General features: G+C 42.0%; 1 protein-coding gene across 1 annotated transcript; it reads left to right on the forward strand.

Moving 5' to 3' along the window:
- The first annotated feature begins 416 nt into the window (after positions 1–416).
- Positions 417–7366, forward strand: CDCA2 (cell division cycle associated 2). Its single transcript, XM_010139186.1, has 12 exons — positions 417–953; positions 1202–1330; positions 1535–1688; positions 2311–2546; positions 2923–2995; positions 3379–3599; positions 4049–4127; positions 4633–4682; positions 4948–5088; positions 5284–5452; positions 5944–6143; positions 6536–7366. Exons 1-12 carry the CDS (start codon positions 417–419, stop codon positions 7364–7366), a joined length of 2820 nt encoding a protein of 939 aa, XP_010137488.1.
- The last annotated feature ends 13469 nt before the right edge of the window (positions 7367–20835 follow it).

Below are 20835 nucleotides of genomic sequence, written 5' to 3' on the forward strand. Positions count from 1 at the left end.
TATTAATGTCTTAAATTTTCCAGTTAGTGTTAAACAGCTAATGCCTGTTGCACCACTTGCAGCAAAACGATCAGTGTGGTTGTGCTGAGTGTATTCTGTACTACCACGAAGTTTAAGTTCATAGCCGTGTATTTCCTTACTCGTGAGACGCTTCTGCAGCAGGTTTATGGTGCTGTGCATGTCTTTGTGGTGCTCGTAACCTTCTGTGTAGTTTTCTGGAGATAATACTTTCCACCATACTGCTAGACAGCTTGTTCCAGGAAAAACCCGGAGTTGGTAGAAGTTTGAGAGCGGTAGCAAACTCTTGCTCTTACTGAATTCCTATTAAAATATTTTTTTTAAATTTATTTAATAGGTATCTGTAATGACAGAAGAGCAAAGACTGACTAAATATTTCTTTAAATAAATGATGAACAATGCACAGACGATCTAAGAATATAAATGCTCCCCTGGAAGGTAAAGAAAATGAGAGCGGATACACTGAAGATAAGGAAGAGGCCCCCTTCGCTGGTCGGTCCAAAGACCAGAAGATTCGCAGAATGAGCAAATCGAAAGTTGTAAAGGCGGCCAGGAAGGAGAGTTTAAGTGGTGGGAACCAGGCGCACTTGCAGGGATGCACCCCGAAATGCCCCGAGGGCCTGCCGAGGGAATTGCAGCACTGCAAGGAGAATCTCGTCTGCTCTCTGTTTGATGAATGCAGTTTTGATCAGCAGGCAGGGAATGTGGCTGGTGAGCAAACCTTGCCTTTAAGCTGTAAAGACAATGTTCTGGGGAGTGGACCTGTGTCTTCAGGTCGTGAATGCTACTTGACACCTACTAGGGACAAGGCAGAAGAAAACCCTGGTGGTGGAGCATCAGGGAAACAAACACCTGTTGATTTTGCGACTGGAACAGTGGCCGAGTTCTGGATGACTCCAGAAAGGCTTAATGAACTCTCTATGGGTAAGGCTGGAGTGCGTAATGACTGTCATCCTTCCCAGAGGGACCTCTGGGGATCCTCTTGTCCCAGGGTAGTTTAATGGAATACAAACTTGCTTTTAGGAAGTTAATTTGCTTGGGCTCAGGAAGGTTTCTTGAGCTGAGCAGCTAACTTTGGATGTTTACCTAAATAGTATAAATCACTCTTAGAAAGAAAAAAATACCATTTGAAAGCTTTAGGTATTCTTACCAAAATAATTCTCTTCTTGTCCCCGTTTCAGAGATGACTCCAACATCATTAAAATGTAGACGTGGAGCAACAGTTGGAATACGGGGAACACCAGAACACGAGAGCCTTATGCAATTCCTCGCCCAGGAGAGAAGCAACAGGGAAAAAGAAGCTTTTACACAGGTGAGTCTTCCCATTTAGGTCACACCAGGAATAGCCGTCTGCTGGCAGAAGGAAGGCAAGTCTCTGGGAGAAGCCAGGAGAAGGAGTTTTTACCAAAGAACTGAAGTTGCAGCCAGATTAAGTACATGACTTGCTTCTCTGAATTCGTTTTATGCCAAAGTACAAATACAAAGTGGAAGTCTCCTGAGGTTAATCTTGTTTTAGCAGGTTAGTCCTTTTGAACACGTGAGCAACAGATCGTTGAAGGACAGGAGAGATGCCAGTCAAACATCTTGTCCATCGGTACACGAAGCTGAGGAGGAGACTGGCTTCTCTGGCCGGTCTCGGGTGGACGGTGCTTCCCAGGAAGCAGGCTCTTGTAAGTTGACTGTATTTCTGGTCAGCGATTCACCTTAACATCCACTCTTCCTTTAGGCCAAGAAGTACAAAACTGCACAACTTGTAGGGAGGAAGTAGCCTTTATGGGAGGAGCTGAAAGGTGGGGTAGGGCCTCCCGGGTGGGGTGTTTGCAGTTTGATTCTGATAGAAACAGCAAGCTCAAACTGAGACACAGGCTGGGAGTAATGGTGTAGAGTTTTTCGTAATTTTGCTAGTCAGACCGCTTTCAGGGGAGAGTGTAGCTGAGTAGATTATGCCTGCGAAGGAGAGAGGAATGTTAATGTACAGAGTCCCTTTCTACATTAGAGAATACATTTATTTTTTCCCGATTTACGTGCATGAGAGAGAAATTCTTATGCAGAAGATCTTCTCCTTCACACAGTGCGCCCTTTTTACTTGTAGATTTCTCAAAAATATGGAACCTACAATTACAAATGTAATGCACAATGATAGCAGAAAATCAGAAACGGATTTTACTGTAACGTTGATGCACAGGTGCTGTGGAGCTTTGTACATTTATACAGTAATCATGTTGCTAATATTAAAGTCTTCACATTTTTACTTCAGTCTTTAATTGTCATATCTGTCTACTTGCTCTGAAGATCTCAGGTCTGACCACATCAGTGAAGGCACTGGAAGTGATGTTGTATCAGATCTGAGCAGAAAGAAAGTTAGTTTTGCAGAAGAAGCGAGCCTGCAAATATTTGATAAAAACAAACCACCTTCCACCCCGCTGGGGCTGGGGAACGCCCCACTCGGCGAACACACGCAGAGCGGCTCCCACCCACCATCTATACTGAAGAAGACGCCCGTGAGGCAGCGAATGGATTGCAGGAAGGTTGGTTAGCTGGCTACCGTGAGGTGCTAACGCTAAGGATGAACTTCTGCAGTGGTTACTGAACTACTGCAAGTTGAACCGTGGTTAAAGACACTTTTTGACTAATTGATGTGCACCGAAATAATTGAACACTGTCTCTGGATAGCTGTTTGCTGTTTGGTTGGCTTGGAAGCTTTGTTTGAAGCTTTCATGTTATGGAAAGATCCATGTGTGTGTTGCTGAGTTGTTTTCATTTAGAAAACAAGCTGGTTTTTAAACAGTAGGACTGGTTATGAAATCTTGCTTACAGAAGAAGTTAATTTCATGTGATTCGTACAAGGACGGTATTTTAATGAAATGGTGTTGAATAGATGGTTGTGTCACTTAAATTTGATAGGAATACTCGAACGATGCAGTTGACGGAGGAGGACGTGAATCTCTTGCAGTCTCCAGCTGTGCATCACAAGCAGGTCAGATTCCCCTTTGGGTTTTTAAATAGGCGGAGCTTTACGTGGGGTCATAAGGTGCTGGTAAACCTGCAGAATGATATTCATTAACCACCACTGAAGTAGCTCATGTGTGGCATCCTACTGCACAAAGTGGAAAATAAGGTTGCCAAGGAAAATAACGTCTATTAAAAAGACAAAAATCCCCCACCAAACTTTTCTTTTTCCTAAATTCGTGATGCTGTGGTAAAGCCATAGTGAAGACTCTGGTTGAATCCACGGGACAGGGAAAGGTGGTATCTTGCGGTTTGGTTTAGGAGGGGGGTGGTCGTTTTTTAAGAGATGGTTAAGGCCCATAAAAAGTCCTTGAATAGTCCCTGCTCAGTCTATGTATTTTATTACAGCAGAGGAAACTGACAGACCTGGCTCTGAAAAGCCAGAGGAGAAAAAAGTTATTTCTGGAGAAGTTCTAAGCCCAGAAGTACTTCACAGAACTTCGCCTGCACATACTCCGTTGCGCAGAGGAGCAAGGCCAGTCTGTCACCCAGGACCACAGAGCAACAGCCCTTTGGCACAGCCAGGTCTCGCTGAAGAACCACTACCCCAGCCCCTCTGGGAGTGCAGTGATGTAAGTTTTTTTGTTCATTATTTAAACTGTGAAACCAGCCTCTTAGTCTTTGTGAATGTTCAATTTTTGTTGTCTTTTGGGGTTTTTTTCCCCCCAGTCTGCTTGGTTTTGAAAAGGAATAGCTAAGTATTTTGATAGAGTCTGCTTGGAGCTTTAGAATGACATTGAGAATGTTTTCTCTTGCTTTCTGAATTCTAAATTGCGTTAGACCTGTAGAGCTGTGTTTCCAGTTGAGTACTGGTAGCACGAGGAATGCTTTTCACTTGGCTTTTTCACGTACTTTTGGTTCTGTGTCTTTTTTTGCCTTAGATAGCAAAGGAGCTGCTGCATTCTTTAAGAAAAAAAAAATAAAGTCACCTGGCCGTTCCAACCCCAACTGGAGCAGATGGTTTTCAGTGTATATCTGGTATAGTGTATTGCCAAAAAGATTTAACTTTTTTTTTTTAAAGGAATGTGGTGAGACTCTTCAAGAGCTGAAGAAGGGACCTGTTTCTGCACAAGGCCTCTTACCCATTGAAAATGCCAATGGTAACCCCAGCTTGTGTTTTTGTCTTTAGATAATGCACCTCTGTGTCTGAAAAATGAGAAATGACACAGGGCGGGTTGGTTGGTTTTTATACAGGGAATTTGTCTTGATTGTTCTAAAGTTTTAGCGCACTTGCTTTCTTCTGAAGATCTCCGCAGAAGCTGCGGTGTTCACCTGTTGTTTAGGTTGACTGGCTGTTATTTGACCTTGAAGGTGGCTGATCCAGGTGGAATTCCTGCTTTAAGTAACTGGACTGTCTCGACTCCGATATTGTCGTTCGGATGTTTTTAAAACAGCAAGTCAACAACAGCAGTTGGAAGGGGTTGTTTTCTTCTGTCTTGTAAAGCAATCTTAAGTTTTTATCTTGCCACGTTTGATAGAACTCAAGACTAAGTAGACTAAACGCACTGTTCATAATGTTGGAAATTATGTGGATAATTTCCTCAGTGTGATTAACTTTTTGTGTTGAAACTGAACCAGTATTTTTATTTTCTTCATCTGTAATAGCAGAAACTGCCAGATCTGATATGGTACAAACTCGTTCTACGAAAAGAAAGGTGAGTTTCTTCAGTGATGATTGTTCGGAGTTTTTTTAAACTTCTTCAGACAGAATTGTTGTCTTTTAAACCTTCTGATGCTTGTAAGAGTTTTTACAGCCTCAGGTGTGAGGGTCATATATCCAGGCATATGGAATGGCCTCATGTTTGTGCAGGTCATTGTCATTTTTAAGTGAAAGTGGCTTTTAAACAAAACGCACACGTTTTTTAGTGTTTTAAACACACACATGCACCCCAAGCACTGAATGTTCCTGTTCCTCAGCAGCGTAGCACCATTTCAGAGAGGACTGATTTTAGCATCTCAAGAGCCACAAATCCTAAGAGTGCTAAAGATACTAAAAATCCAAAAGAGAACAAGTTTCAAAGACAAAAGAATGTAACTGCATCTGCTGCCAAAAAGAAACAAGTAAGTGACAGCTCACTCCTTTGATTTAAGTTTTTAGATTAATTTGTAGATGACAGAAGAAATGGAGCCTTCATTTTAGGCAAACTGATCGTTATCCATCAAAATCCAGTAATGGGGTCACTTGTTTGTTGGAAAATATTGTACAGGATCATTAGAATTCCATTGTGCTCTATACAGTCTTCTCAATCTTTTCAGAAAATAAAACGTTCAAGCTGTGGGAAAGGAAGAAAGAAAAAAGTAAAAAAATCTTCACATTGGGGAAGAATTTCAAAGAACCCTCTGCTCAGCCCTATCCCTGAAATTCCGGAGTTTTTATCTTTTGACTCAACTCAAAACTCACCAAAGACAAACGAATTTCTTTCAGGTAATGTGGTTTTTTAGGGGTTTTTTGCCTTGCTCTTTCTGTTTATTCTAATTTTTTATTTCGACAGGTACCTAAACCCCCTGCTGGTAGTTATCCTGAGTTGTGTGTGTGGGTGAAGAGCCCAGTACACATTTCTTTAATTGCCTCTGTAATAGTAGAGTCCCAGAGGATCTAAGAGATTAACAATCTCGAACTGGATAAATTTTTGGACTCCTGTATAAAGCTGACCAAAAAAAATAAGCCTCTCTGCACTTTGTCTGGATACTGATACTTTCATAGTCTTTAAGTTGGGCGTGAAGAGTTAAGTGATGTGCAGGAGCTTCCTGGAGTTTTTTCACTAGTTATCTGGAATGATTGTTTAGAAGGTGACTTTTATGTCAGTAAAATACTACAAAACATTTGCGTAATATTTCAGAAAAGCTTTTGTGCATTCACAAGTAGAGTCAAGTAAGCACATGTTTGTTCTAGTTCTTATTTTTATGCATTTTTAGGTAATACCAAACCCAGCAGTGATTGCAGTGATGTTCCACAGAAGCCAGTGGCTCGAAGAACGAGAAGGAAAAGCATCTGTGCAGTTTATACGTGTGCAAGCTCTGAGGACCTGGGCATGGTCGAAGCCGGCAGCTCCTGTGGGACAGTGTTGGAGGTGTCCTGTGGTGATCCGAAGTCTGCTGCTGACGTGGATCATAAGGTAACCGATATGCTTAAGGATCTTGCTAGAAAACAAGCCAGCATTGTGCTTGAAGAACAATATTACGAAAACGTAATATTTTGGGGAAAGGAAAAACATCTAAGAGTGATGAAACACTGGAACAGGCTGCCTGGAGAGGCCATGGGGTCTCCGTCCTTGGAAGCAGGTGCTCAGAACTCACCTGAACAGGGCATCAAGCAACATAAGTTTGGCCTCACGTTGGAGCAGATTCCAATATGCAGGATTCTGCACTGGGTGGGGCGGGTGGGGGTTGAGAATGACTAGACTTGGTGGGGAAAATAGGAGCAATTATTTAGTTGTCAGCTGCTTGAAACCATTTTTTTGTGGATTACCTTTTGCCTGTATTTTAAAAAATTTTTTTTGTTTTTCAGTTTTCAAATGCTGTGTCTGATGCAGAGAGTGCTTTTGATCCATCTGACTATTTCCAACAAGGCAAAGAGACTGCATGTATGAGAGAGGCAAAAGAAAGTGGTTCCTTGAGAGAAAACAAGAACTTAGATGGAAATTCCCTCAATAAGGTAGAGTGCCTAACCGGACTAGAACTTCAGGAGCAAGAGGACACCAGTGTGCAGGAGGGTGCCCAAAGAACTTGGAGTCCACAAAAAGATTCTATAAGAGACAGTACAGCAAGAAGAAGAAGAAGAAGCAGTAGTGCCAACTCTGTTGAAACATGGGGAATAACTGGAAACAGTCTTCCAGATTCTTCCATGTTAGAAGAAGTCTTCTCTCCTCAGCTCTTAGAGCCTTTTAGGAGAAGGAGCAGTAACAGTGGTGAAAAAATGGTGAGACGCAGCATGAGATTACATAAAGATACAGAACATGAAGGACTTGCATGGTTTCCAGTGCCCAGTGAGAGTCACGAGAAGCCTCCCCTGCCAACTCCTGCTTGCAAAAGCAGAACAATGCTGGGAGAATCTGAGAATGTTCACTGGAGAGGAAAGAATCTCATCCAGTTTTCAGCACTGGGGAAGGAGAACGCTGGCTCGGTTCATCCTGCTGATGGTCCTTGCAAAAGATGCAGTCGGAGAAGGAGCTGTGTATCCACAGCTCAAGAAACTACAAGGTCTCAAACCCCGAAAAGGAGAAATTCTGTGTGTAGGAAGGACAGAAGTAACCGAAAACTCTGTGAAGAAGTAGCAATACCTCTTGAAGGAAACTGTGACGTTAATGAGGTTTCAGCTACCTCTGATGTTCTGAAGTGAAGGTCAGTGTTAGATTCTTACGTTCTCTCTCTGAAGTCCTGTTTTCTTCTCTCTCCCACTTACATTTCCTTACTTATTATTTCCTTATTCATTTTCTGGGTAACGTAGAACTGATATTACTTGTCTTGGTGCTTAAAATGCCTCAAGATAGAACTACGTGGAAGGCCTAGCTTGGCTCAGAGCATTGCTCTGGTAGACAGTCCTGGCAGCTAACCAAGAGGATAAACAATTTTTTTCTGCCACGATGAACTGAATTTGACATCGCCTCTATATTTTAGACTAGATCCTTTCTTTCATGTTTTCACATTTAAGTGCTGGCTACAAAACAATAGCAATTAAACACTGCTAATAGTATGAAAAACTTGACAAATGACTGATTTTCTCTCCGACACCAAATTCAGTCATTTCAAGAAGGTAAAGATTTTTTTTTTTCTCAGCTGGAAGGATTGCTCTAGGGGCTGCTGAGTTTTGTTGCAAGATACAGCTGTAAGGCAATACACAAAACTGAACTAACGTTTACACCTGCATTCGTCTGCGTGTTGTCACAGTCTGGCGATTCCTGGTGTTCAGAGAAGTGTTTGTGGTCATGGTACCTGCACAGTTTTGGGGGATTTTTGCCCTTGACACTCACTCGTGGGTGTTAGGCTGCGTGTGTTCAGTAACCCGTCTTGCTCCAGGTGAAGCTGCTAAATGGAGACATGTCAGCAAACGTGTGACTTCCAGCTGTTCTAAAAAGAGAAACAAATGTCATAGTTCGAAAGCAGGGTCTTGGTGACAAGTTCCATTCTTGGCAGTTGGGAGTTGACAGTAATCCATATTTTGCTGATAGGGCTTTTTCCTTTCTTGGAAAGAACAGGAATCAAGCTTAAGATTTTGTTATTTTTGAAGTTTAATTGAAGTAGGTAAAACATGAAGTTGTCTTCAGTAGTTAAACCGTGGTGTTGTAAAGTACGCCCTTCCAGCTAGAATTGCTTGAAGTGTCGTTTCCCATGTGCTTGATCATTCCTTATGAATTGCTTTTGAAATCTGCATGAATTTTATTCCAGATTTCAAAAAAGTCCTGAGAAACCCCTTGAGATTCTCTGCAAATAAGAAAGAAATCACTTCTGGCTTGAAGGGGAGGAGCAGAACGTGGGGAAGCTGTTACCATCTTCTGGAAAGACTGCGTTACCTTCTGGGCATGAGCAGGGGTAGGGTTAAGTAAGACTAAATTTTATGTTAGAAAGAGTTAATGAACCGCTGTCTGGTGTGAAGGTTGGTCATTTAAAAAAAAAAAACTTTTATAACATTAATTTAAAAAAAGTAAATTGGGAAAGGAAAGTGCAGCATTTATCACACAAAGCTATATCTCATTTGCGGACGTTTCCAGTCTTCAGTGCATGTGTACTAAACAGAGTGCATTTTATTCAGTAGCTGAGCTGTCATCTTACTCCTCTCATTTTTCTAGTTTGAACAATGTAATAAAAAGTGAAGACTGTAGGTGGTCTACTGAAACATGTGCTATTGCCTTCATTTTTCATACTGTTTGGTTTCAGCCATAGTGAAATACCTGTGCCAGCTTGGAGGAAATAGCTTTCTGTTGAAAATGATCTCTTCTGTGACCTTGTTTTTAACATTATTGATGTGGAATAAAATATTTTATGTACTTGGCTGCATTTATAAAGCTTAAAAGCAATCAGAACAGTTTCATTTTTATGCATGTATTACTTTTCTCTACAAACAACATCAGTTTTTCCCAAGACAAAAGAACTCCTAAGACAACTTGAAAGAAACTTCACTACTTAAATGCTTTTCTTCTTATGCTGCTTTAGAAACATTACTGAAGTTATCCAAACAGTTTCTGCATTGTTTTATTTTGGGGCTTGCGTTTGTGTCACAGTGGGCCGTTATGGCAATAGCAGTACGTGGGTTTGCCAGGAGAGGGCAGGCTGACATGAGCTTATGGCTGGAACTGAGTTTGGAAGCAATAGCATAATGTACAAAATCTGTGACGAGCTAACGATAAAATCTAAAACTGCTTGAGATTTAAAGTAATAATAGCTGCTACTTCTAACATGAAAATCAAAATAGCAACTGAACTACACACTGAAATTAATCTCAAAGTGAAACGTTTGCACTGTGTTCAGCTCGGACTGCGCTCTCAAACCCAGACAAGCACTACAGCTGCTGCTGAGATGTTAGGGTTTACCTAAGAGCTTTTAGATAACAAATCTAGTGATGAGTGAAACCTTTGGAGACTGGGTGTCAGATGCTGAACACCAGACATGAATAGTCAGGTCAGTAAAGAGTTGTCCTAGAGGAAGAGGCAGTGAACTAGTATGTATGATACCAGAGGGTCCTCTAACATGCTGCCTAGGACACACTTTCGGTGACGTTGCTGTCCTGTGCATCAGTCACAGCAGCACTAGAAGACAATTCTCCCTTGAGGTCTCTCGAGTGGATAGGCTAAAGTGCTCTTTAGATGTGAAGTGTAAGTCAAGTCAGAAATAGAAGAGCAAGGGTAAGGAGAGGAAAACAAAGCTTGGCTTTTCCTCCTGGCACAGCTCAGTTGAAGAGGGTTGTCAGGAGGTAGTTGCAGATGTTTGGCAGTTGCATGGCTTGTGTGAGGGTGAGGTTGGCACCCACAGAGAAATAAAGAGGTTGTAGTTAACAGGACTTAATCTGAAGAGGATCTGAGGGGAGACAAGTCTTCAATTATGCAGAAGGTTGTTGTAAGGGAGGGGGATAATAATCTGTTTTCTGTATCTGTACTGAATGGGACAAGAAATAATGTGTTTAAAGTGGAGAAAAATGTCTCTGTTAAACATTAAGAAAGAGTTCCAGCAGCAGAGATAGTTGAGCATGGGAATACATCGCCTTGGGAAGTTGTGGAATTGCCATCACTGGAGGCTTTTAAGAACAGATTAAACAAATATCTGTCAGGAATGACATATGATCCTTCCTAGGGGTAGGGATAGGGCCTGGATGGCCTCTGGAGGTCTCTTCTGGCTGTGTTTTCTGATTGCTAGAGATTAGGGTTGCAAGAGGTGATTTGGGACTTGCCTAATAGTTAAGACCTGAGATCGAATCTGTCATGGAAAGGGGAGCTGGAGGACTGCTAACACTGGGGCTGTTTAGCATGGGAAGGACCTGGGGAATTTGGGAGAGAGCTTGTTGTGCAAGGCTAGCAGAATGGTCGTAGTACTCGAAACATTCAGATCTCCTTTGACTCGCTGCTCTTCCTTGGAAGAGAATCTTTGTAGACTCCTGAAATAGTGTAACCTGCAACTTGTTGGCCATGCCATTACACAAGAAGTGCGACTAGCGGAGTGACCGACGCTGTTGGGCTTTCAGATCTGCTGTTCTAAACCTGAGTTAACGTTAACCTTTGAATGCCCAGCAACATCACCATCCCTATTCAATCAACAGAAGAACTTTCTGAAGGCCCCTCTTGTCTTTGTTGGCACTTTGGGGTGCAGGGGCTGAAGTAAAGGTATACTGTGTGCAAGTGCAGCCGGGTGTCGAACTGTTCTGCGTTTGTGGTTCCAGTGTTCAGCTGGTAACCGCAGCCCTGTCTGAAGCAGATGTTAATGGTGGTCTGTCACATCGGATCAGCTCAGTCGTTCCAACACAACCTGCAGTTCATTTACAGCAAAGTCAGTGGACAGAAGAATGCATGAAGTCAGCAGGGTAAAACTGAGCCGTGTTTTTGTTTGCTTGGTGAAGCGTTGCCACGCAGTGTGTCAGAGCGGGGAGTCGGCTGAGGCAGACTCTGGGTGTGAAGACCAGCCCTTGTAGCCTTCGACTGAAGTCACTGTTTTGACTTTCCTTGTGCAGTACTGAGCTCCACCTCAGTCTGTCTATTATAGAGGCATCTAAATAAATCCGTGGTGTTGGCCAGTCTCTTTCTCCTCTGGTTTCCTCTCCGGACTCTTGTAAGCCCTCTTTAGAGGGTTGTTATAAAGATTGCTTTGTGTTTAGAAGCGCTGTGCTATGTTAAGTGCTGTATTGTATAGACTTTAAATGGCTTCAAGTACGGTAATAGCTAGTGCTCCGAGTACATTGCCCAATAACCGCGTTTAGCAGATTGCCGTGTAATTATTGTGCTCTGACTGACGTAGAGGACAAGTGGTGGGTCCTAGAAGGACTGATTATTTTGCCACTCAGTAGTTATGGTGGTGTTAATAAGTAAGAGTAATTGCATATCACTTTTGTGCAGTCTTTGATAGACTTTTGTCTAGCTGAATGTCTGACAACCAGCAGAGAGGAGTATTTGAAGTTGGAATGAACTTTGCTTGATGTTCGTCAGCTGAAAACATAAACAACAATGATACTTATACTTTAATTGTTCAGAAAGTTTTAAAGGAAAAATGTTAGTATTTTCCAGGAATTATTATATGTCAATATTTTGGCCATAATTAAGATGCACATACATTGCAAAAGTGGAGATGATATGACCAAGTTTTCTCACATGTGAGTTTTCAGAAGTAAAGCAGATTTCTCCGCCTGACACTCATGGTAAGTAGGGGAGAGAAAATAGCAAGAATTGTTCTGCTTTTTTTAAAATTTAATTTGAAAGAGTCAATTGCACATAAAGCTTCATCTAGTCTTCAGCATATTTTTCCTCTTGCTTCTGACTAATTGGGCAATAAAAAGGGATACTGAAACACCGAAGTGTTACATAAGAATGTCACTACTGTGTGTTCATCTAGTTGCTGTTTAGAAGTGCGCTAAAATGTTTGTGCTCTTCTCTTCCTCCTTACTCTGAATCCGGTAGCACTTTCATTGATCACTTAGACCTGGAAGGGCTTTAGTGATGAGCTGATCTATGCACGAGGAAGCAAACAGAACAGGATTGATAGATCTATGTACAGGAAAATGGAGAGAGAAAAAAAATTCATTGAACTATGTCAAGTGTAGCTTAAGCACAAGGAACAGGAGTGGGCAGTGAAAGGAATTTCGTTTTCAAGCTGCTAACAGGTAGGTAAGCAATGGGAATAAATCTAAAAACAAGCTGTAAAGCGTAGCGGGTATTCCTTCAAATTGCACGTTTTTAAAATTGGGAGGTAAACAGTGCAAATCAAAACGTTTCAACTCGAAATAAGGTAAGGTCTAATTTCACCATGTCCCGGTGGGAAAGATGAAGTTGTGCCTGTGACTTATAGACAAGAGGGCTAATGTATAAGTTTTGTAATTAAGTCCTGTAAATTGTGCATAACAGAGCAATTAACTACTTTAACCAAGCTTTGGAGGGGAAGAAGAAAAACCGGTGTGCGCTGGGAATGAGGGCATGGAACATATTCCCTAACTCAAACCTGAAAAACCTGGTGTTAGTCTTGGGTTACTTCCAGTGACCCCTTGACTCCCATCTTCCTGCCCCCTGCGCGGATTTGGAGCTGGTCAGCCATTTTTGTTTTTGGAAGGGAGAGGAGACAGATATAATGAATGGCTTTTATTGTGCAATATTTCAAAACCTTTTTGACTGCATTCGGATGGGATGGAAAATGTTCGACCCTGTGCTGCAGCCAAAATAAATAAAACATATTCCCTAAACCTGGATGTGTGTTTCACTCAAACTGGCAGTAGTTAGAGCTCTACTCTTAAACAAGAATTTAGTTTGACAATTTTTAGGCCTTGTTCAGCTGAATCTAACAGCCAAAGAAAATACTTGGAAAAAAATTAAATAATACACATATTTACAGCTTGCAGGTGGCATTAATTTTTGCGGTTCATAGTATTTAGTTTTAGGAATCTCTGTTAGTTGGGCTATATTGTAGATTTAAAAAAATATTCTTAATTGTCTTTTTTTAAATTAGGTTTTTTTATGAGAATAGTCATTCTGAAGGGAAATACATTTTATGTAGCTCCCTGATGGGTGATAAATAGTTGTGATTCAAGGCTTTAAAAGTTTAGGGTCTACCAAAACCCTAAAAATTCTACAAACACAAAGACCCAGCAAACTAGCAGTAAAACCTTGACAGAAGCCTGTACGAACTGGCTTCCAACCTCACTGAGTTCAGTTAAACACCCTCTTTATGGTGCAGGCTTACTGCTGCATTTTAGATTGCCAGTCAGTTCAGTGAAGACTTTGCACTGTGGAACCAAGGTTTTATTCCATGTTGTTCAACAGGTTTTATAGCTTGAACAATTGTATTTATTGATGATAGTAACTTCATTTAGTCTCTGAATATTTTAACAGTGAAGGACTAAAACTAAATTGCCAAAACAGACCCCATGCCCAGACAATCCCCACCCTGCAAACAAATCTTTTATTCCTCACAATCCTACCCTACAAGGAAAAATCCCTTTGAATAAATAATACACAAAACTCTTAATATTTTTAAGTACATAATTATTTAAAAAGCAAGGCTTTACTTATGATTTAATCATTAAAGAGATCTCAAAGTCTGAAGAGTCATTGCAAGAACAAATGGTGATCATTCTTCGAAAGCCCTAGTGATGTAGGAAACTAAAGCAGCTCGGAATCAGCAAATGGGGCTTTTTGTGTCCTCTGTGGTCTGGGTTTGGTTTTGTGCTATTCTTGAATTAAGTTGTTACTCAGTCTCTTTGCTCTTTGTCTTTTATTTGCCAGCACTTGTAACATCGGGGGTGAAAAATACAGATCTAATGTCACCATCCATTAAATCAACTGAGTTATTCTGAAGATACTTTTGAAGCCATGCTTCACTGTCATAAATAACCTGCCTGTGTCATACAAATGTTTGGACAAACAAACGCACTTAGTTCCATGATCAGAAGGTCAGTAACGCTGAGTTTTGGTAGTAAATAATATTCAGTAAAGCGAATCTATTAAGGTTGTAAGGGAATTCACGTTTGAACTGTGCCTGGGGCATGTTGAGTATCCTCACGTGTGCTATTGAGGAAAAAGTAATTGTGTGGGTACAAATATTAATGATGAATAAAAAGGTCATTTTACTCTCCCCTCAAGAAAAAAAGAATTTTAAGTACTCATGGTTTTGCAAGGAAAGCTTTGTAAGGTTTATGTAAGGAGCAGGTAATGTACATGTAGCTAAACATAGCCCAGGCTATGGAATGTAAGCCTCCAACGTTCACCTGGTGTTTGTCTTCTGCATCTCTCCCACCGCTTGCTTCTGGCGGTAGATAAAGGTCTATTGTCCCTTGCCGAGTTCTGCATCTCTGTGTTCCGCTGCCTTCTGGTCTGCCTCGCTTACCTGGCTCCTCTCTTCCCTGTGTTTCCTCCTCTTGCTTAATACAACGATGTTTGGCTCTTCCTAGTCACAAATGTGACAAGCTGGTTCTCGGAGCCATCATCCAGAAAGGGAAGCAGAGCAGTCGGTAGCCCAGGGAACGTACGTGTGCGCAAGGTACTGTGAGTTAGGCAAATGGAAGCATTGCTGCCAGCAACTTTTTCTAATGCTTGGCATAGCGCCTCTGAATAGAGCCACAGAAAGCCATTGTCTGTGGTGTTAAGTGCCTTGGAATCGCACCTTTGTGTGAGGGTTAAAGAAAATGATAAGGCTGTAGGCAGAATTAAATATGTGGTTTCATGCTGACACACGGGATAGCCAAAGGCTTAAATTGTTCCTCTTATTAGCAGGGAAAATCTCTGCTTCTGAAAATGTCTTTTTTTTCTCATTCCACTAAGGATCAGCAAGGGCTCAGGACCCGGGCTGGGAGTTGAGAAGTCTTAAACTAAACCCTAAAACTTTCCGTTTCCATATTTTTAGCCTACCTTTTTTCTGCTTTCAGTATTGAATGCAGCACAACTAGTATGACCGTGCCAAAAGCTGTTTAAACAATATTAAGATGTTTTCTTCAAACTTCTCCCTAGGAAGATACTCTTTTTCGAGAGGAATGTTTTCCCTGGAGTATTACATCATGAGTTGGTTCAGTTCTTGGAGTAAGAAATTGGACCAAATGGTGGAGAGGGTCTCCAGGGGAAACATACTTATGCTGTTAAGTATTCCCACCAGAAAGCTTAGAAACCGCTTACATATTACCATTCTGTCCACATTTAGCCTTTCACCTTGCTGCAGCTGAACAGAGGGAAGGGGGGCGGTTCGACTTTTTTAAGGAAACTTGAACCTCCTTTGTTTTTGTCATTACATTTTCCCCCGCTCTCATTGTATCTTGTGACCTGAACTCTGGTAATGGAATGTCTCTTTTTTGACAGTGATGCTGCGTAAAGATGCATTTGTTTTGTATGCAAGTTGTTAATGAAATCTTAATTATAAAAATCTTCCTTGGAAACTCTGAATATAGGGAGTTTTGGAGGATTAAAATGAGAGGAACCTCTGAGAAGGCCAGAGGATGGAGGGATTTGGGTGGATTAATGGGACAGCGGCCATATGAACAATGTCTGAGCTCTAACAGTATTGTGTTTCCTCTTGTGTATGGACTGGTTCCCCATCAAAGATGGAGGCACTTGATATGGTTTCCCATATCAAATGAAAATCTCGAAACAAGGAGAAATACACTTCTTTAAATTTAGGAGTGCAGATCAACAGATTTGATTTTATTTTTTTAATATTCTACTCTGTAGAACTACTCTTTGAAAGGCGATACGCTCGCCATTTCACAAAGGTCCACATTTCCTTCTGTAGGCAGTTGAGGACCTAAAACCATATTCCAGGTGCAAGTTGGATTAGCGAAGTTTTGAATTGTTCATCTTAAGTTCTATATGCTGTTACCTTACAGGATATAGAGTGAAAATACCCAGCAGAGTGACAGAGCTCGGGGAAATAACAGCCTGGACATGCATGTCCCAGGGCAGGACACTCAGGTTCACAAGTGGCTTGAATTGGACCATGGAGCAGAATGAGAAAGGAGCCTCCTGTGCTGCTTGGGAGTTGTGTTCCCATTGGTGTTTTGGGCGAACCCCATTCTAGTGCCTGAGATTCGTTTGATGGGCAAAGAAAGGATTTTTGTATCCCAAATAGGTTTTTTTTTTTTGGTGTTTTCTATCACTCTTAAATAACCAAAACCAAGCACAAGTTTTTTTTCTCATTCAAAGGGTGTGATACTCTGCACTCACAAGAGGCTGCAGAGAAGGTCAAGCCTGGCAGATGCTTCCTCTATTCTTATTTGATTTCTAAAAAGTAGGGGTTTAAGTAGGGGTTTTTAAAGGCAAAAATCACAGGCATAATTCAACTCTTCATAACAAGAAGGACCATTAAGCTGGTTCAGCTGCTGAGGGACTGGCACTAAAATTGGTGACTGGGAATTGGCACAGGATTGTAAAAGACTTCTGCCAAAACATACTTAAATTATGTAATCACATTAAAGACCTACTAATTACGCTGTGCACGTTATTGCTCCATTCAGGCTATGAAATCATTGAGTAACCAAGTGTGTAGCAGATAATGCAGGATTGTATGAGCAGAGACTGTTCTGAAGCGGGCTGAAACCCCTGGGAATACTCACACAGCTGCAGGGCTTCTAGGTGAGAGCACCTAAGTGGTACGGCACGAGCGTGAGCTCAGGGCTCAGACCGGCTCTTGGGTTGTCCAGAACCCCGATGCCACCAGCTGTTTGAGTTTCATTTCTGCTGCAGATCAAACTCAGCAAAGTGATAACAGAGCAGGCTTCTGACACGCGGAATTCCAGTACTGCAGCCGATGGGTCTGCAGCGCTTATGCCAGCCCCAGAGCCCGTGACAAGCCGTGTTAGCGTTCGTTACCGTTGGTGCTCCTCCGAGAACAAAGCTCAGCCGTCTGCACAGCACGGTCAGCTCTGAGGCTGGACCACAACTCCTGCCGTTCCTGCTGTTCTCCATGCATGGAGCAGTCCTGCAAGCGTTTCCACTTGGAAATCACCTCTTGTGGAGAGTTTGGAGAATCTTGGGAGTTTGAGACAAAGGATCACCAGCGATGGAGTTGAGACCCTACCAACACTTCTACTTTAATTCACAGACTCCAATTCGAAGCTTGTCCTTTGCAGCAGACTTTTTTTCCCACCATGTCTCCCAGGATATGTGGCTCCGAATACACTTCTGCTTAAACATTCTGGACTCATGAATATTTAGTAGAATGGCACTTAATCTTCCTGCTGCTCTTAACAAAATGTAAAAAGATATATTTACTTTTGCGTCCTTTCTTGGCCATTTTTTCACTGCAGAACAAACTTTTAAAAACTGATTACACCAGATGATTTAGCGCTAGGGTGAAATAGTCCCTGCTTGATTAAGATGGATGGTAGCTGTATTTGGAGCAATAGTAATTAAGACTCCCATGGCAAGCAAGGAAAAATAAATTAATCTGCTAAGAGCTTACAGGGAAACTCTTAAACTGCAAAGTGTTCCTAAAATGCAAAATTTCCTAACGCTAGTAAAATCTTAATTTATTAAAGCTCACAATTATTAAAATCTGATTTTTCAATTGTTTTTATATTTTGATACTTAAACTTTTAATTTTAAAAATTATTAAGAATGTAGCAGGGCTTTAAGACCTGAATTTTTCAACCCTTTCAGTTGAATCACAAGATTTCTTTAAAATGGGGTGAACTGTGTTCATAATCTAATAGTCTTTTTTACTTGATGCGTGCAGATGACAGACTCTATCACCAGAATATTTCATGTCTAGATTGCCTCATCTGTCCTGGTCAAAATACACTGAACGTGGAGACTGCGTGGTCTGATACACCTTACGAGGACTTCCCGTCCTGAGCTTGTTTTGCTCTTGACATTCTAGATCTCTCTCGATGCTGCACAGTCCTCTCATAGTTTGGTGCCTCGGTTTCTACAGGTGTAGAACGAGGTGTCCACCTCTTGAAGGCAGAGGAAAGGGTGTTTACAGCGTGTGCAACCTTAACACAATCGCTGAGCTATCCCTGTTTTTAACTATTTCTACACCACTTCTATCTCCATGGACAGTGGTGAAGTGTTTAGTGTCTGATGGTCAACCGAGTTAACGTTAGCGCGGTTCAGGTGCAAGGGACAGAAAAGGCCCAACTGATTTAAGGGTGGTGCTACTTTTAGAAGAGAGGTGGCTATTTCAGCTTTTGAAAGTCCTTCAGATAATGTCTTTTATATCTATGATTGATTTATTTGATATTTATGCAGTTGGCAGTGGGATTTGAAATATAACATAAGCACTTCCTGAGATGTCAGTACTCCGATGTTAGTGGTCTGAACAAGGATGTAATTCATATCTGCAGGTGCTTACTCTGGTATCAAACACTTCAATAACATCATGCTTGTGGAATCCGGCACTCCCCAGTGTCCCATTTGTATCCTGATATGCCCACGTCTTTCCTATGTGTGTTTTTCTTTCTTAAGGAGCTCTCATTTCCTTCAATAGGATATGTTTTATTTCATCCTTTTTCCTGCATTTACTCATATTAATGTCACCGCATTCACTGGTAATAGCTCGGCTTGGAAATAACCCGTATATCCCTGAAAACACTGGGCCTGAAATTCAATGCCTGGGATACTTTATTAAGAAAGAATAGATGTTTAACTGAAGGGAGGTAATAATTTCTGTTTGTACTCTGATTTGATCTATCCCGTGAAAGGTGCGTCAGGCATGCTCAGCCCCAGCCTGATGGCCCTCGCTCTGTTCGGTTAGTTAGAGTTGGGGAGCCCTGCGATTAAAGTTTTCTGGGCTTCTCTGCCATGCAGTTTGAAACTGGATGCTGCCAGAAAGGAATTTACGCGTTTTCTAAGATGAAGAGACTGTAGACACCGTTAGGCTTCTCTTACCAGAATTTCTTCAGAATGAAAAGGACAGAAGTCAGGTGATGGGCTCCTGCTGGTGAGCGGGTGCTGGGAAAGGACACCCTCATGCTGCGTGGAGCAGCTGACACTCCCGGGGCTGTATTTGCAGCTGAAAGGGAGTTCTGCTCGCACTTTTTGTGCCGTGAAATACTACCTTTTTGTAACTCCTTTCCCTTGTCCCTTTCCCCCATTCTGCTCCATTTATGAAAAGACCGAGTTTAGTTTACAACCTCTCGAAGTGACAGTAGTCTCTTCACTTCTTTGCAAAGCACATGTGCACGTTTTGTGGGATCTAAGGATACAGTGGTGTGTAAAGAAGCTCTGGTTAGCACTTCTGAAACTGCATTGTTCCTTTTCAAACTGCTTTGTAGATGTAAGTCTTCATAAGCCTCCGAAGTGCCTGACGTGGAAGACGTGAGACTTACAGAGGATATAGAGCTGATTCCCAAATACAGCAGTGGCAGGAGGGATCCCAGCTCAGAAGCTCAAAAATACCACAGCAAGTTTTTTGGTTAGGAGGCCCCTTTGGAGAAGAGTTATGGTTAAATATACTGGAGTGTTCAGTGCATGAAATCTTTTTATTCCCTGTCATTATCTTAGTACAATCAGGAGTGCCTTTTTTATTATTTTTATGGCTGTGCTCATCAGCTGTAGCGTTTCCCGTCCCAATGGGGATTTCCCTGCCCTGAAAAGCTGAACTTCACAGTATCTAGGAGAAACCATGGTTTTTTCCCAGGTGGCAGGTAGTGCAGCTCCAGAGTCTCTAGTTAACAGTGCTCTACTTGGGGAAATTTTACAAGCCATAATCTGTTTGAACAACTCACTTGGGTAAGTTAGTGCCTTGTTGTAAACTCTCCTCTGTAAACTGTCATCTGGGAACCTGTGATGAGGAGAAATGCTACAGAGAGCAGGGTCTTGCTTGCAGCTCGAGCTACCCCTTTTACAAGGCGCAGGATCTGTATGTATACGTTGTACAGTAAAGCCAGCCTAAGTTTAATGTTTGTTTGCAGCATGAAGTGGCTTTTGTTACAATCTGTAACTGGTGGAGTAACCCCACACGTACGGTGGGAGCAGACCCTTTTCTTTTTTATCACCCCGACATTTGTATCGCAGTGTCAGGTAGACTTTTCTTCTGAGACGTTTTTGTGTTAGGCTGCCTTCAAACCGGACTGCTGCAGAGAGAACCCTTGCTGTGTTAGGCTGACTTGGTCTCAGACTGCGGGCGTTGTTCTCGTGGCGCGTCTTTGAAATGCATGAAGGTACCAAATGTGAGTAAGTCCAGGAGAAAAGAAGCCCTGTAAACAGACTTGTAGCCCTGTTGGGATTTGATGGCTGTCATTCAACGAGCCGTGTGGTGACACAGCCAGTGCAGATATAACGGACATCTTGTTCCAAAAGCACTGACTCCTGCTACTTGAAATAAAGAGAATCACTTGAGCTTCAGCTAAAGTACAGGAGCTATGACCTAAAAGGTAATTTATCCGCCTTAATATAGCGAAAGACAATGGTGCGATTACGCTGACCCGTGTTACGGCTGGTAGGATGAGAATGCCCATGTAAGATCGGAGAAGCTCACCCTGTTGGGGGTGATAAGATACTTAATACCCCACAGATGGGAATTGGCAGAGGCATACAGTGTTCGTGTTATTTCCCTCTCACAGTTTATAAATAGCAAAAATGCAATTTCCTGCTTTCACTCAGGGCAGCTGCAAGTCACGCTGGCCTGTGGAAGATGGCCAGGCTGACTCCCGGAAAGCCCAAGTGCCACATTGTCCTGGGTTCAACATGGAGGAAC

The sequence above is a fragment of the Buceros rhinoceros genome, unplaced genomic scaffold (assembly GCF_000710305.1).
Source record: "Buceros rhinoceros silvestris isolate BGI_N320 unplaced genomic scaffold, ASM71030v1 scaffold47666, whole genome shotgun sequence".
Taxonomy (NCBI): domain Eukaryota; kingdom Metazoa; phylum Chordata; class Aves; order Bucerotiformes; family Bucerotidae; genus Buceros; species Buceros rhinoceros.

Excerpts from the sequence above, each read along its gene's own strand:
- CDCA2 (XM_010139186.1), top strand. The coding sequence starts at position 417 with ATGCACAGACGATCTAAGAATATAAATGCTCCCCTGGAAGGTAAAGAA. Across the intron at positions 954-1,201 it reads TCTCTATGGGTAAGGCTGGA|ATGACTCCAACATCATTAAA; the intron begins GTGCGTAATGAC and ends CCCGTTTCAGAG. Across the intron at positions 4,683-4,947 it reads CTCGTTCTACGAAAAGAAAG|CGTAGCACCATTTCAGAGAG; the intron begins GTGAGTTTCTTC and ends GTTCCTCAGCAG.